General features: G+C 48.2%; 1 protein-coding gene across 1 annotated transcript in view; it reads right to left on the reverse strand.

Annotated features, from left to right (window-relative positions):
• LOC137423110 (receptor-type tyrosine-protein phosphatase O) overlaps window positions 1-16,835 on the reverse strand; it is a 100,036-nt gene that overhangs the window by 7,612 nt on the left and 75,589 nt on the right. Inside the window, exons 11-12 of the mRNA XM_068109926.2 lie at window positions 14,729-14,867; window positions 3,181-3,439 (exon numbers count right to left, since the gene is read on the reverse strand). Coding sequence (XP_067966027.1) covers window positions 3,181-3,439; window positions 14,729-14,867 — 398 coding nt within the window. The remainder of the gene's footprint in view (window positions 1-3,180; window positions 3,440-14,728; window positions 14,868-16,835) is intronic.

Below are 16,835 nucleotides of genomic sequence, written 5' to 3' on the forward strand. Positions count from 1 at the left end.
TTGGAATCTCCCGCGATGAAGCTAACTCCAAGGGCCTCTCACTCACTCACCGCAGGCAGGTTGGTGGTCTTTCCGTCTTCTACCGACTCATCTCTGGCCTTGCCCCCCAGCTCTCTCTGGGCTCTGTCCCGCAAATATTCCTACAGGTCGCACAAGATCTGCCTGCAACCCTCTTATGGTCAAACTGCCAAAATCAAGACTCTCTGCTCACCTTCACTCCTTCATTCCCCTTTTCTCCCGCCTCTGGAACAAACTCCCTCACTCTCTTCAATCCCACTCCACCCTCCAGATCTTCAAAACGGCTGTTCACCACCATCTCTTATCTTCCCCCATCCAAAACCTTGATCTTTTCTACCCCCGCTAATTTCACCCCAATTCCACTTTTTTGAAATACCAACTTCTGTCCAGGAAGTCCTTGGTGTCCTTGTGTTTTATACTTCTCCCTCCCACCCCCCCCCCCCCCTTCCCATGCCTCCTCCCCCCAGGCCCTCTCCCTTCCACACATCTCCCTGCTCTCGGATGTTGTGTTTGTGTGCTTCCCCTTCTCTCCCCATCTTGTCTTCTGCTCCCTCTTTTTGGGTATTTTGTTTGTCTGGTTGATTTGTTTGTGAAGTAAATGTTAGCTCTTTCACGAGCCTCGATTCAGTATACAAAAAAAAAAAAAAAAAAAAAAAACTGACTAAGCTTACTGGTTTGTAGTTGATAGTATATGTTTTTGCACCCTTCTTGTGGATGGGAGTGATATTTTCTGTATTTAAGGCAGATGGGTGGTCGCCAAAAAGGGCGCAGGCTGAACAGTGCAGACAATGAAGAAGCACAGCGCAACAGGATTTGAGATCACAGGCACTGTTGGTGCGCTTCTTCATTGTCTGCACTGTTCAGTCTGCCCCCTTTTTGGCGTCTAACAACTTCCAAACTTCCAAAATTAGTCTAACAACGGTGTCGCCGTGCTTGGACCTGCTATCCCCATGTCATGTGACCAGATCCTCAGCTCTGATTGGTGGACGTTTGTGAGGGGCACACATACAAACATACAGTCATGTGAAAAAGTAAGTACACCCCATGTAAAGTTTTGACTTTTTCAACATATTTCAACGTACAGCTATTTGATCTTCATTTCAACAATATTGATAGATAAAGGTAATATAATATAACAAATATCATGAAACATTTATATTTTGTAGTCCATTGTATAATTTAAATAAACATAAATGCAAATTTCGTATGTGGAAAAAGTAAGTACACCCCTACATTTATAACGACTTCAAATACCTAAAATTAGAATCAGGTGCACCAGCTCAGGTGCAAATGATTAGAACATCATTAGAGAGGATCTCGGAGGAACCTGTCTTATTTAAACCTCAGACATTTCGTTTGGTTTGCTCTTTGTTTTTGAAGTGTGCGGCGTCACCATGCCTAGATCAAAAGAGCTCTCTGAGGCCTTCAGAAAGAAGGTTATCGATGCCTAAGAATCTGGGAAGGGATTTAAAAAGATCTCCAAACAATTTGAAATCAATCATTCCACTGTCCGGAAGATCATCTCCAAGTGGAGAAGATTTCAAACACCCGCCAACTTGTTCAGGCCAGGCTGCCCCTCAAGTTCAGCCCGAGAGCAGACCAAAAGATGCTGAAAGAAGTCTCGAAGAACCCCAGAATGTCATCACAGGACCTACAGGTAGCTCTTGCCACTGTTGATGTCAAAGTGCACGAGTCTACCATTACCAAGAGGCTGCACAAATTTGATATACATGGGATGTGTGCCAGGAGGAAACCTTTGCTGTCCAGAAAGAACATCAGGGCAAGACTAAAGTTTGCCAATGAACACCTAGGCAAAGACCAGCACATCTGGAACAATGTGCTCTGGATAGATGAGTCAAAGGTAGAGCTATTTGGCCACAGTACCAGAAGACATGTTTGGCGAAAACCAAAGACAGCATTTGACCCCAAGAACCTGATACCAACTGGAAAGCATGGTGGTGGAAATATTATGGTTTGGGGCAGCTTTGCTGCATCAGGGCCTGGGCAGCTCACCATCATATAATCCACTATGAATTCTTCATTGTACCAGACGGTGCTTGAGGATAATGTGAGGCCATCTGTCGGAAAGTTGAAGCTCAACCGAAGGTGGACCTTGCAACATGACAATGACCCTAAACATACCAGTAAATCCACCAAGGAATGGCTGAAAAGAAAGAAATGGAGGGTTCTGGAATGGCCAAGTCAAAGCCCGGATCTAAATCCCATCGAGATGTTGTGGGGGGATTTGAAATGAGCTGTGCATGCAAGAAACCCCTCAAACATCGCACGGCTGAAAGAATTCTGCATGGAGGAGTGGGCAAAAATTTCTCCCAGTCGATGTCAGAGACTGGTAGACAGTGATAAGAAACGCCTACTTGAGGTTGTTTCTGCCAAAGGGGGCAATACCACCTATTAGAGCCAAGGGTGTACTTACTTTTTCCACATGCGAAATTTGCATTTATGTTTATTAAAATTATACAATGGACGACAAAATGTAAATGTTTCATGATATTTGTTATATTATATCACCTTTATCTCTCAATATTGTTGAAATGAAGATCAAATAGCTGTATGCTGAAATATGTTGAAAAAGTCAAAACTTTACATGGGGTGTACTTACTTTTTCACGTGACTGTACATACACGATACGGACAGACAAATGCTGTTCCAGATGGCATTGCCCTATGGGCTACGCCTTAAAAAGATGATTATATCTCACAATGAAATGTTTAAATTTTGAATTCACGTTTCGTTTTATGATTCCTCATTCATGCAACTACCTGTTTTATGTGGTGATTTACACTGGGCAGAATAATTTGTCTGAGGCCGAATGAAGCGAGGTTAAGGCCGTTTATTCCTGGTACACGAATCACCATGCAAACCATGCCTGCAAAACATAGATTTTTTTTTTGGAACGACGGCCACATTTTCCATCCAATCATCATGTAACCTTGTTAATAAAAAATTATCCATGGGTAGGCGCTACTATTTTGAAAGTTTCATGTGAATCGTTCCATGTGAATCGGCCGACATTCCACAACCTAGTCAAGGATAGTTGTGGATGCCTATTACAAGTACAGCTTTCACTGAATAAACAATTATGAACTATAAAGGAATAAAATAAAAAACACGTCTCTTCATGAACAAACCTTGTCATCTTACCATCGTCCAGAAGCACTGGGTTGTCTCCAACTTGAGTTTGTTCATTGGTTGCCAACAGCTGTGTTTCCTCAGAAGCAGGGTGGATTATGATGGTAGGAACCGAGAGATCATTCGCGTCTTCTGTCCCATTTGAAGACTCTCCCTCTTCCCTCATCTCATCATTTGAACACAGATTGTTTTCCTTCTGTCCATCATTCTGTGTCTGCTGGAGCTGACGCCACATCTCAAGAGTGCACGTGTGGATGAAGGCATATTGTTCCTGTTGTAAAAATGCACACATCATTATTTAACTGGCTCATATGCTGAAGCCTAAGGCCTATACATAAAGTCACCTTCACAACACCTACAACGCCTATCAGCTCCAACCTTTCGATATCTGATGATCCTTTTCACAGTAACATAGGTTATTTTACACTGAATGGAAGACTTATAGGAAGGGCATGGGGATTGTGAACATAGCACTTACAAAGATGTCTTCGGCTTACCATGGCACCAAAATGGGAGATGTATGATTTTTTTTCTCGTTATAATTGTGGGTGGCATCAGGCCTGCTTTCTCCAACAACTGGGCGTAAAGCGGTTGTCTAAACACTTGCTCCAATATATATATATCTATATATATATATATATATATATATATATATATATATATATGTATATATATATGTGGTGCTGCGCACACACGACTCGATTGCCAGAGAGGTAGGCCACAACGTGTTGGTATAACAAAGTCTTTATTTGAAAGCTCGTACTTCAGCACTGAGCGGGCTCGAGCTTAGAGCCCGCATATATATCCCGAGGCCACGCCTAGTCCCCGGGCGTGGCCGATCGGTCGATAGGCGGGGCATGCATTACAGTTCCCCGCCTGGACGTTCGCGCCACCTGCTGGTGCGCTGAATTCGTGTCCCTTGTGTCCGCCACACGCACCCCCCCAGAATTCCCGCGCACCTGAAGGGTGAGTTTGCGGGGAAGCCAGATGACCCGGCCGAAACGCCCCCTGGCAATGGGTGCCGGTCTGGGGGGTGGCGGGACGACGGGGCTGAGGGGTGCCGGGGGTCCGACCGCTGGGGGGCGGCCTCGACGCGGAGGCAGAGCTGCTTGCGGGCGGTGGTCCAGATCGAGGTGGGCCGGCTTGAGGCGGTCCACGGAGATGCGATCCGGGGCACCGCTGATGTCGATGGTGAAAAATTTGTCGCCGGTCTCCAGCACACGGAAGGGCCCGTCATACGGGGGCCGTAGCGGTGCCCAGTGGGCGTCGTGCCGGACGAAGACGTACTTCGCCGTGTGAAGCTCCGGGGCGACGTGGGAAGGCAGGCAACCGTGGTGTGCCGTCGGCACCGGGACGAACCTCCGGGCGGTCTCCTGAAGGGCGGAGCGCTGTTGCGCCGCGGACCAAGGAGCCGTGGAGTCGGGGATAAATTCACCCGGTACCCGCAGTGGTTGCCCGAAGACCAGCTCCGCCAAGGACGCGCGCAGGTCGTCCTTGGGCGCCGTCCTGAGGCCCAGCAGGACCCAGGGGAGTCTGTCGACCCAGCCGCCGTCGCGGAGGCTGGCCCGGAGCGCGGCCTTCATTGAGCGATGAAAGCGCTCGCACAGGCCATTGGCCTGGGGGTGGTAGGCCGTGGTGCGGTGTAGTGTCACCCCGAACCCTTGCGCCAGCGCAGCCCAGAGCTCCGAGGTGAACTGGGGGCCGCGGTCGGACGAGATGTCCGAGGGGGAACCGAACCGGACAACCCAAGTGGCAATGAAGGCTTGCGCCACATCAGCTGCAGACGTCGCCGCCAATGGGACGGCCTCCGGCCACCATGTGGTGCGGTCCACCATGGTGAGGAGGTGGGTGAACCCCCGCGAGGGGGGCAGAGGTCCCACCAAGTCGACGTGCACATGGTCGAACCGACGCTCGGGCACCGCAAACGGGGCCAACGGGGCCTGGGTGTGGCGGTGGACCTTTGCGCACTGGCACACGAGGAACGTCCTGGCCCAGTCGCGGACGTCCTTCCGGACACCGTGCCAGACGAACTTCGCCGCGACGAGCTTTTGGGATGCCTACGTGCCCGGGTGGGACAGGCCGTGGATGGCGTTGAAAACTGGGTGCCGCCAGCCAGCGGGCACGATGGGGCGAGGCCGGCCGAGGGAGACGTCGCATAGGAGGGCCGTGCCCGGGGCGTCGAACGGCACCTCGGTGACGCGGAGGCCTGTGACAGCAGCCCGCAAGGCCTGGACGCTGGGGTCGGCGGTCTGGTCCTCCGCCATCCGGGCATAGTCGACCCCGAGGTGGACCGCGAGCACGACGGACCAGTAAAGGCAATCCGCCACCGGGTTGTCTTTACCCGCCACATGACGGATGTCCGTCGTGTACTCGGACACGGCAGAGAGGTGATGCTGCTGCCGTGCCGACCATGGCTCGGCGACCTTGGCCATCGCGAACACAAGGGGCTTGTGGTCGACGAAAGCCGTGAACGGGCGGCCCTCCAGCAGATGGCGGAAGTGTCGGACCGCCAGGTGGAGCCCAAGCAGCTCGCGGTCGAAGGTGCTATAGCGGCGTTCGTGCAGGTGAAGCTGCCGGCTAAAAAACGCCAGCAGTTGCCAAGCACCACGCACCCACTGCTCGTGCACCGCGCCCACCGCGTAGTGCGACGTGTTGGTGGTGAGGGCGATCGGTGCATCGGGCGCCGGGTGCGCCAGCATGGTGGCGTCGGCCAGGGCCAGCTTTGCACCCTCAAATGCCGCGGTCATCGGCGCCGACCAGGCGATGTCACCTTTGCCCGGCTTGCCCCGGAATGCCTCGTGCAAGGGGCGGAGGAGCTGGGCGACGTGGGGCACGAAGCGGTGGTAAAAATTTACCATGCCCAGGAACTCCTGGAGCCCCTTGATCGTGCGGGGCCACGGGCAATCCTTGACCGCCTCCACCTTGGCCGGTAAAGGGACGGCCCCGTGCCTGGTGATTCGGTGCCCCAAGAAGTCGATGGTGGCGAGGGCGAAACGGCACTTGGCGGGGTTGATGATTAGGCCATGCTGGCCCAGGTGTTCGAAGAGTGTGCGGAGGTGGAGCAGGTGCTCCTCCCGGGACGCGCTCGCGACCAGGATGTCGTCCAGGTAGACAAACAGGAAAGGTAAGTCACACAAGACGCTGTCCATAAACCGTTGGAACGCCTGGGCTGCATTCTTCAACCCGAAAGGCATTCTCAGGAACTCGAAGAGGCTGAAAGGGGTAATGACGGCCGTCTTCGGGACGTTGTCCGGTTGGACGGGGACCTGGTGGTAGCCCCGGATGAGGTCCACCTTGGAAAACACGGTCGTGTTTGCCAACCGGGCGGAAAAGTCCTGGATATGCGGGACCGGGTAGCGGTCGGGGGTGGTGGCATCATTGAGCCGGCGGTAGTCCCCGCACGGCCGCCATCCTCCGCCGGGCATCGGCACAATGTGCAGAGGAGAAGCCCAAGCGCTGTTGGAGCGCTGTACGATCCCCAGCCGCTCCAGCGTGGCGAACTCCGCTTTTGCCACAGCGAGCTTCCTGGGCTCGAGTTGGCGTGCCCAGGCATAGACCGGCGGCCCGACCGTGGGGATATGTTGCTCCACCCCGTGTTTAACGGCCACCGCTGAGAAGGTGGGCCACGTGAGGGCAGGGAAACTGGCGAGGAGGCGGGTAAAGTCGTCCGCTGCCGGAAGTGTGCAAACTAAACTCGCCGGTACGGAACCCTCCAGCAAGCCGCTTGGCAAGCCGCTCGGTGAGCCACTCAGTGAGCCGCCCAGCGAACAAGCGAGCGAGCTGAAGGTTTCGGTCTGGACGAGCCGTCTGCGCTTCACGTCGACCAACAGCCCATTCACACATAGCAAGTCCGCACTGAGCAGTGCCATTGGCACGCTGGCGGTCACGAACGACCATTGAAAGCGCTGCCCTCCGAACCGCAGGGAGAGGCAACGCTTCCCGAATGTGCGGATGGGTATACCGTTGGCGGCAAGCAAAGCGGGGCCCCGGCCCGCGGTTTGCTTGTCGGACATGGAGGCAGGGAGGACGCTTTCCTGTGCTCCTGTGTCACAAAGAAAACGGCGCCCGGACAAGGTGTCCGTGATGAACAGGAGGCTGCCGGAATGGCCGATGCTCAGGGCCGCTACTGAGCGCCGGCCCGGTCGTTTCCCGACCTGTCAAAAGAGCACGGCGGGCGACACGTTTTAGCCTTGCGGCCAAACCTGGCATGGTAGTAGCACCAGGTTTGCGGCGGCGGCCGCGGCGGCCGTGGTGTTGGCGGTGGCGGTAGTGGGCGGGGCGCAGCAGCGGCCACGAGGGAAGCCGGGGGCGCTGTCGCCTCTGCCCCGGGATCCACTACGGCTGCACCATACACCGACCGCGTGTCGCAGGCCGCGAAAAACTTGTCGGCCTCTACGGCCAGGGCGCGGGGTTCCTTTATCTTGGAACCGGCCAGCGCGAGGCGTACCTGTGCGGGTAGCTGGCGTAGGAAAAGCGCCCAGAATAAGAAATCTGGGGGTTGGTCACCAAGCAGCGACAGCATAAAATCCATCCACACAGATGGTTGTGTGTCGCCGAGTTCGGGAAGGTCCAGGAGGCGGTCGGCCCGTTCGATCTCCGTGAGCCCGAACGTGGCGAGCAGGAGACGTTTGAGCGCCTCGTACTTGTTGTCGCCCGGCGGGCGCCAAAGGATGGGCACGACTCGGGCGGCGACCACGTGGTAGTACCGGGTCTCGTCCGCCGTTATGCCTCGGAGCTGAAATTGAGCTTCGGCCTGGACGAACCAAACGTCGGCTTGTGCGTCCCAAAACTCCGGGAGTTTAACTGCGACGGCGTTGGTGGCCATGGCGCGTTCGGTGGTCAGCAATGGCTGAACCAATCGGGGTCACCAGTGTGGTGCTGCGCACACACGACTCGATTGCCAGAGAGGTAGGCGACAACGCGTTGGTATAACAAAGTCTTTATTCGAAAGCTCGTACTTCAGCACTGAGCGGGCTCGAGCTTAGAGCCCGCATATATATCCCGAGGCCATGCCTAGTCCCCGGGCGTGGCCGATCGGTCGATAGGCGGGGCATGCATTCCATTTCCCCGCCTGGACGTTCGCGCCACCTGCTGGTGCGCTGAATTCGTGTCCCTTGTGTCCGCCATATATATATATATATATATATATATATATATATATATATATATATATATATATATATAAATATATATATATATATATATATATATATATATATATATATGTATGTATATATATATATATGTATATATATATATATATATATATATATATATATATTTATATATATATATATATATATATATATATATATATATATATATATATATATATATATATATATATATATATATGTATGTATGCATACATTTATAATTATATGCAAGTACAGTCGAGTATACTGCAATTCACAATGCATTACAAAATAAAAAAAGAATACCCAATATGATGGTGCTTCAAGTATTTTATTTATTGTTTTCATGGTACTTCTGATTGTACCTAATATCAAAAGCCATGATTGGCCTGCTTTAATGGATGTCCTGAAGTACAATATCTAATTTTGACAGACTAAGGAAGTTCTGTTTGTCATTATCTGCTCAGAATGACGCTGACAGTGTTGAGTTCGTTTTATTTTTAGTTAGTTATCATTAATGAATTAGTGATATAGTTATAGCTATAAACAAAAGTACAGGTAAAATGTAAACTGCCCTCAGTTGCATTTCAGGCTATCACAGATTTTTAAATGATGGCCTCAAACTGTTGCCACATCAACCCAAGATTTTGAATGAATTTTTTTTTACTTTTCTCAACTTCTCGAGTATTGTCTCTGCATATATTTTCATATCTCTCTGATCTCATAAACCCATCTCTTTTCCTCTTTTCACATCACCGACCAGCACCTTTCTTGCCTCTCATCTCATTTTCTTTCCTCTTATCAATCGCACTCCCGAAACCTCACATTTTTGCAAATGCTTACATAGTATGATGATGGCCCACAAATTGACAGTAGCAGAGTTTGTGCTCTTGAGGTATTCCAGAGTAACTCAAAATTAAACAGCAATTTTATAATTCCACACTGAATTGATAAACCAACTATTTTTAACATCAAAATGTTAAAGGTCAAGTCAAGGTCAAACTTCTAAAATCACCAATTTTCATCTAAACAAAAATAGTCAGTTTTCATCCTATTAACTTGAAAATTAAACAGTAATTCCATAGTGCATCACTGAATTGGGAAATCAACTAATTTGAGGTGAAAATGTCAAAGGTCATCTCAAGGTCAAACATCAAAAATCATCCATTTTCATCTGATTGACCTGAGCTCTGATTAAGATCGTCAATTTAAATCTTAATGAAATAGACAGGTTGATGTATTCATGGCAACTTGTTTGGGGGTTGGGGTGTATTTTGCAAGTATCGTGCTCTGCATAAACCTTTCTTGTTTGTTTGTCTGTTTGTCTGTGAGCAGGATATCTCAACAAGTTGTGGACGGATTCGGCTGAAACATGGTGGTCAGATTGGGTGTATGACAAGGACGAATCATTTAGATTTTAGTGAAGATCCGAATGTGGATACGAGTTGTTTTTTTTATATTTGAATTGATTCTTCACCATGGAGCAATAGGACCAAAACGATAAAAAACATGATATTTCAAAAAGTTGTGCACGGCTTATGACAAAATTAGCTCGATGAGTTTGATGGCTGACAAGAACAAGCTGATGAGATTTTGGTTCAGTTCCGAATCCAGATCTGGCCTATCATTGGGATACAAAGCATAAACTGTTCAGCTTGATGGAGGTATGCTGCTCTATCGAGTGCCGTTCTACTTGTTGCTGTGATTATTCCGACAGGATAGTTCATAGGGAGTGTGCTAACTTGCCTTTGAGGTTTTCAGTCTTGGTTCTATTCCCAGCCAAACTTTTAACGATTCGATGTATTTCGCCAGGAAAGAGGTCACATCAATTAGTATGCCGTCCTTCAACCGGGACATAAAGCCAGCTGTTGTGTCTACTTGCATTCATAAATGGATGTTAAAGATGACACTGTCCTTTTCAAAAAGAGGAATTGTGTGCTGCTTTTATGGATAAGTTCCAAATTCCTTCCATAACTTATAGGAGCACTGCTTCAGTGGAACAGTCTCACCTCAATAATTATACAACCAACAGGTCAAATTTGTAATTAGGTACTTGCCAGATATGGAATCGATACAGATTATTATTATTATTTTCATTTGTATGTATAGTTGAATAAGATAATAATATGAATCTTTATTATTACAGTTAGTCCTCGCTTAACATTGTAGTTATGTTTTTGAAAAGTGCAACTTTAACTGAAACAGCTTAAAATGAATCCAATTTCCTCATAATAATGTCGTGCGACCCCGGTTAACACCAGAGACCGCGGATAGGCCTAAACAGTTTTATTGGAGGCGACGACCAAACACAGATTCGGCTATAAAACGCGGGAGGAAGAAGGAAAATGGAGGCTTTGCAAGCACTTAACTGCGACACTCCGACCCTGTAGGGGCAATCAACTCAAGCGGGCACAGATTTGAATGGGAAAGGAAAATAATCCAAGGGTTTATTGAACCGGAATGCAGGAACAGGAAAACGCGGTAATAAACTAATAAAGAAGCCTAAATTGGGACATCCCCACACACAGATATCAGAAACAAGACACAGGAATATGAATTAAAGGAAAAGAACACGTTGTGTAAAATGTAATGGGGATTGGCCTTATCTGTCCCTCGTCTTGTCTTGGTATCGTCCACCACACGGCTCCAAGTTCCGCTCGTGCTCACGCGCCACCAGGCCTTGCTCCAAATTCCAAAGCACCCACGAGGTCCCACAGCAGGAAAAGCACCGCGCGTCCAACGCAGGCTAGCGGCTCCAAGCGAGGTCGATCTTCACACACGATCGGCCTGCCACGTCCCAGTCCGCTCTCCCGAAGCAAACGTGCAAGACGCAAGCGAACTCCACTCGGGCTATGACTCAACTCAACTCGGGTTGCGCAAAACGAAACGCCGGATGTCCAAAAAGGCTAGCTGCGCAAACAAGAGCACGAACCGCAAGATATGCAAGAGTCGCAAGAGACCCCTGCTGCACAGGACGAAGAAGAGCCAGAGAGAAAATGACGTTCGGCGCTCCCTTAAATAACCTTTTCGGTGACGTCAGCCTTGGCGCGCTACCAACCAGCGACTTCCACCGAACCTTCCAGCTTCGCGCCTCTCGCACCCGTTGGCTGGAGGTTCGCGCCCAGCGCGCCGACCAATCACAGGACCGTAGCGTGGCGATAGCTCGTAGCATGTAGCGTGGTGATAGCACGAAGCGTGTAGCGTGTAGCGTGGTGATAGCGCGTGGCACTCAATGTGGTTAGGCCTGTCGGAGGTGTAGTTGGCGGCGGCCATCATCGGCGGTGCCCCGGCCTGGTTTCTTTGCCTGTTCCTTCCGAAATCACTGTCAGGGAAGGGAATCATTTAATGTTGCACTAAGGAGATCCTAACTAAGTGTCTAAGTGGTGTGCATTGCCATAAGGGACAAAGGTTTAGCTACCAGGTGTGACACACAGGGGCGCTACTCTTTAATTCCTACGCTACTTATCACTCGAACATCCTGGTATGCTCACAGGTATACTCTTAACCGAAAAAACGCCTAAACACACAGAACTTATTACAAGGTAGATTCCTTACCGTGACAGACGAAGCACGTTACCTACACAGATCTATCTGGCTCTACATATCACTATCCTACCGACATAACAATAATGAATGTGGGGGGGGGGGGCGGGGGGGGCGGTGGGGACAAGGTTTAGGCTCCAGCGATAATCTTTAGCATTAGACAAAAGACATTATCTATCTATAATTCCAGTAATCTGTGTGTGTGTGTGTGTGTGTGTGTGTGTGTGTGTGTGTGTGTGTGTGTGTGTGTGTGTGTGTGTGTGTGTGTGTGTGTGTGTGTGTCTGTGTGTGTGTTTGTTTGTTTGTCTGTGACCGCTGTTTCTCGACAACCACGGGTCCGATATACTTGCAACTTGCCAGGTATATTGCTGGGGACCCGAGGATGTGCCTTTTCAAGGTTTCATATTAATCGGACAAGTAGTTACCGAGCTATGTCCAAAAAACGATTCAACCAATCAGAGAGCAGCGAGCTATCACGTGTGCCGAACGTGCCGAACAGACTCTGCCTCGGACGGCACATTTGAGAGCGTATTCATTTATTTCACGTTGGCAAACTATGTTGGCGTTAAACTATGTTTTAAAACTAATTAAAACTAATTTGCGATTCTTTCGCTTTCCTGCGCATTTGTGCACGCTATGGCGATTTCTTTACCAAACTCCGCAAGCCGTTCGCTTTGGACCAAACCATTTCATGTAAATAGAGGGGGGGGGGGGGGGGGATTGTCACCGTACTCGCAAGCCGTTCGCTTTGGACCAAACCATTTCATGTAAATAGAGGGGGGGGGATTGTCACCGTACTCGCAAGCCGTTCGCTTTGGACCAAACCATTTCATGTAAATAGAGGGGGGGGGATTGTCACCGTACTCGCAAGCCGTTCGCTTTGGACCAAACCATTTCATGTAAATAGAGGGGGGGGGGGGGGGGGATTGTCACCGTACTCACAAGCCGTTCGCTTTGGACCAAACCATTTCATGTAAATAGAGGGGGGGGGGGGGGATATAATTTTAGATATCGATATAGTACGGGCATGCCCTAGTCTATCTATAATGCCAGTAATCTCTGTGTGTCTGTCTGTGACCGCTGTTTCTCGACAACCACGGGTCCGATATACTTGAAACTTGCCAGGTATATTGCTGGGGACCCGAGGATGTGCCTTTTCAAGGTTTCATATTAATCGGACAAGTAGTTAGCGAGCTATGTCCAAAAAACGATTCAACCAATCAGAGAGCAGCGAGCTATAATGACCAAACCATTTCATGGACCAAACCATTTCATGTAAATAGAGGGGGGGGATTGTCACCGTACTCGCAAGCCGTTCGCTTTGGCTTTGCGAATGGACAAAACCATTTCATGTAAATAGAGGGGGGGGATATAATTTTAGATATATATATAGTACGGGCATGCCCTAGTTTACATAAATAGTACAAGTTTAAATAATTGTAAGCAAACAATTGAATATCATCATCTCTAGTTGCTTTTTTCTCATCATCTCTAATTGCTTCAGATCTTCATTGTTTAGCTCTTCACCGTGGTGTTTGTAGAAGTTGTGCAACTTCGGCTTCTTCCGCATCATGAAAACCCACTTTATTGGCCAAGCCGAGGATAACTTTCTTCATTGCGGGGCCAACATCTTTAAATAATTTCAAGCCATTGACACATTCAGGCCACAACTTCCTCCACACACCATTCATGCCCACCTGAGTAACTTCAGCCCAGGACCCACCGATGTTATTGATGCACAGCTCGGTGTATATAAGGCCTGTACTGTAGTACTCTGGTGCATGGGTTTAAACACAGGTATTTTCAGTATGGCATAAACACTGGTATTTATGGTATGGCTTATACACCGGTATTTATGGTATGCTTTATACTGTAGCTTTATTCAAACGAGGAAAACCATTAGCTTGGCACTAAACTAAATTAGAGGTAAAACGACTTTATGACGGAACGGTGAGAGACTTTAAACAACTTTGTGATCTAATAGATCAGCGACTTCATAACAAAACAATGTTAAGCGAGGACTTACTGTACTACTTCTTTAACAGCCTCAATGTTTCTCACTTTATTGTGAGGTTAGCCAGGGAAAATTTTCTGACCGACGCCTTTCATGCACCGGCTGGCCAGGCCTGACGTTTGACATACGGTGGCAGGAGTTTGGAAATTGTTCAGGGTGCTGGCGATATTTTACCTTCTCTGTCAAAATACACTGTGGGGTCTTCAACATTCACTAACTATTGCTGGTGGACTGGATATCTAGCTTGAATGAATGAATGAATGAATGATCGTTTTAAGGCCATTTTCCCCACTACAGCGGGGGTTAGCCTTGCGGGCCTCATGACAATCATGGTTCCCTGTTTGAGTCAATGTTTTAATGGCCAGATTCCCGTCCTGGCGCCAACCCTGAGCCACCTCTCACGATGCGCAGGGATATGGTGTACCTATTCTAAACCGGGGTACACACCGGGATAATTCATCCCAGCAAGCTGGTACTCAATTTGCCGACCTCAGAACGATGACAGGCTGAGTCAACCCCCCTGGTGTTAATTCAGCGATCGACCGGGATTCGAACCCAGGATCCTAGGATCCCAAGCCGGCATCCTAACCGCTAAGCCAATACCAACCGGGATGGACTGGATATCTAGCTTCACGTCCATTTTATAATATTATTTATTGCAAAATTATTTGAATACACTTTCATTGCAAATCGTACTATTACTTAAAGGACTAACTCAAACCAACTTATAAATTCATACATAAGGACGACAGAAATGGTTTTAATCACACAAAAAGGGAAATCAACATTAGTGCTGGATGGAAGTTAAGCAAGCATAGTGCGACCAGATATATCAGGTATCCTCATTCTTAAAGTCAAACTCACATACCTCTGTTTGCACCATTCCTGTACGATACCGCCTCAGCTCTGCCACGAGAGCCATGAAATCAAGATTGTTGTTGCCGGATTCCAAGTCTGAGAGCACATGGTCCAGGGCTATAAATGTTCCAGTCCGGCCTACACCCGCACTGCAAACACATCGCAAAAGTATTTTTAATCAGGTGTTCCTTGAACAGGAGACTGGAGAAGTAAACATTACCCCAACAGCCATCCTAAATTTAGTGACTGATTGTCCTCAGAGACCTACGCCATACACCGAGAAAGTTTAACAGGTCTTTACTTTGGTTTTCTGTGCACAAACAACTCAAATGAGATTCTGTCGCTACAGTCAGTTTATCTGTCTAATAGGATGGGGTTGAGCGATTTCACCCAAGAGGGCCTGTTGTGGTGTTATATGACCTCCTATTAAGGTTTGAAGGCAATTTATAATGGCTGTGGATAGGCACACTGTAGTTATAATGCCATTGATGAACCGTGTACCAGACCAGCACAGGTGGTGAAAAAAGTTTTAATAAATTATAATATGAGGAGAACAGGTGAGAGAAAGAAAGCATGTCTTTCAATAAATATACAGGACTATAAATTCCCCTGTGCCCACAGTAACTCTCGACTTAATGCATTTACTAGTACACCTGTTCCCTATGGGAGCGGCAAGAAGTATCATTACTCTCTGGGGTATATAGATTACAGTAGATCTAGGGTCGTGACTCAAGAACATCAGGGATGTGTTCAGTTACCAAGTTTCTTGTAGAGTGCTTGCCAAGTGGTTTAAGCATTCAAGCAAGCACTCCATTGGAAACCATTGATTAGGAACGCCTGGCTTGGCAAGTGCAAGCTAGCTAGCTAGCTGCTTGGTAACTGAACACACCCCGGGTTTCCTCCCTTTCAGTTTCATTTTAAACAGCATTAGCGACTGTTTCAAAAGGTAATCAAACCTTTTTGTGCTTTATAATATTTTTACTTCTGGTAGGGGCCGTTGCTCCCACGAAACTCCACCAGCTATTTATACACGTTAACACAGCGTTTGTCCAAGGAGGAAACCCCTTAGGGAGATGGGATATTATTAGTATTTATATTGTTTTGTAATAACATTAATATTATGCTATTATCTTTGGTGCTGTTATTACTTTTGTGATTAGAATCTGCCTTGGAAAAACGCCAGGATAAACTATCTTAATATGGATGCATACCTCAACCCAGAGTTCATCGAAGGCACAATTTCCCCTTGGGGAGAGGGGAGGTTAAATTTCTACCTTCTCCCCCATGTGACCCTTAAGCCCCCTGTCAAGTTTGGTTGTGATTGGATAAGTAACGACCAAATGCACTGTGGTCAAAAAAACAGAAATACACCAAATTGCATATACTATCTTAGTATGAGGGTGATATCCTTTCATACCACACATACCTCAGACTGGGGGAGAAATAACAAGACAACAATGTGGAGACTTTTTCACATGTGATGGCTTGCGCGAGGTCCATGAATCATATGCCTGTCCATGTGTGTAGATGGAGCACAATTGGCCGGCATGTGGCTGGCACGAGAAGGAGAGAGGGTTGTCCTTTGATGCACCCATGCCCAACTCCTTCCTTGGGCTTTTTCAATGCACTTGCCCAAGTTCAGTTAAGCTCTCATGTCTTGCTCTGTTCCACAGTCTCACTCACAGCCAGCACTCAACTCCTGCACATCCGACTCCGAAGCTCCACCTTTCTTGACTCCTTATTTTGTTTTGCCCCCTCCATTTATATACACCACCATGATAGCACATTTATTGGTCCTCCCTAAGGACTGTTTGTGCCGCAACATGCCCACTGCTACTGGCAAGCTGTGGCGGTCTCTATCTCAGTGCACGGCCACAAAGTGTTGTCCTCTGAGGGGATCCACTTAGTTTGCGGAGCTGGGCTGACAATTCGTTATAATAAGAAAACACAGAGACAGATAACAAAGAAGGTATTTTAGGGGTTAAGAATGGGAGAGGAGGAAAGTGGTGGCTTAGACACACACGGAGGAAGAAGGTAAAACACAATTATCATTTCCGAACACACTCTTCGACAAGTGTCTTATCATTTTCATCCAAATATTGTATGCTTACGCTAAA

The sequence above is a fragment of the Myxine glutinosa genome, chromosome 3 (assembly GCF_964187855.1).
Source record: "Myxine glutinosa chromosome 3, kmMyxGlut1.1, whole genome shotgun sequence".
NCBI lineage: Eukaryota > Metazoa > Chordata > Myxini > Myxiniformes > Myxinidae > Myxine > Myxine glutinosa.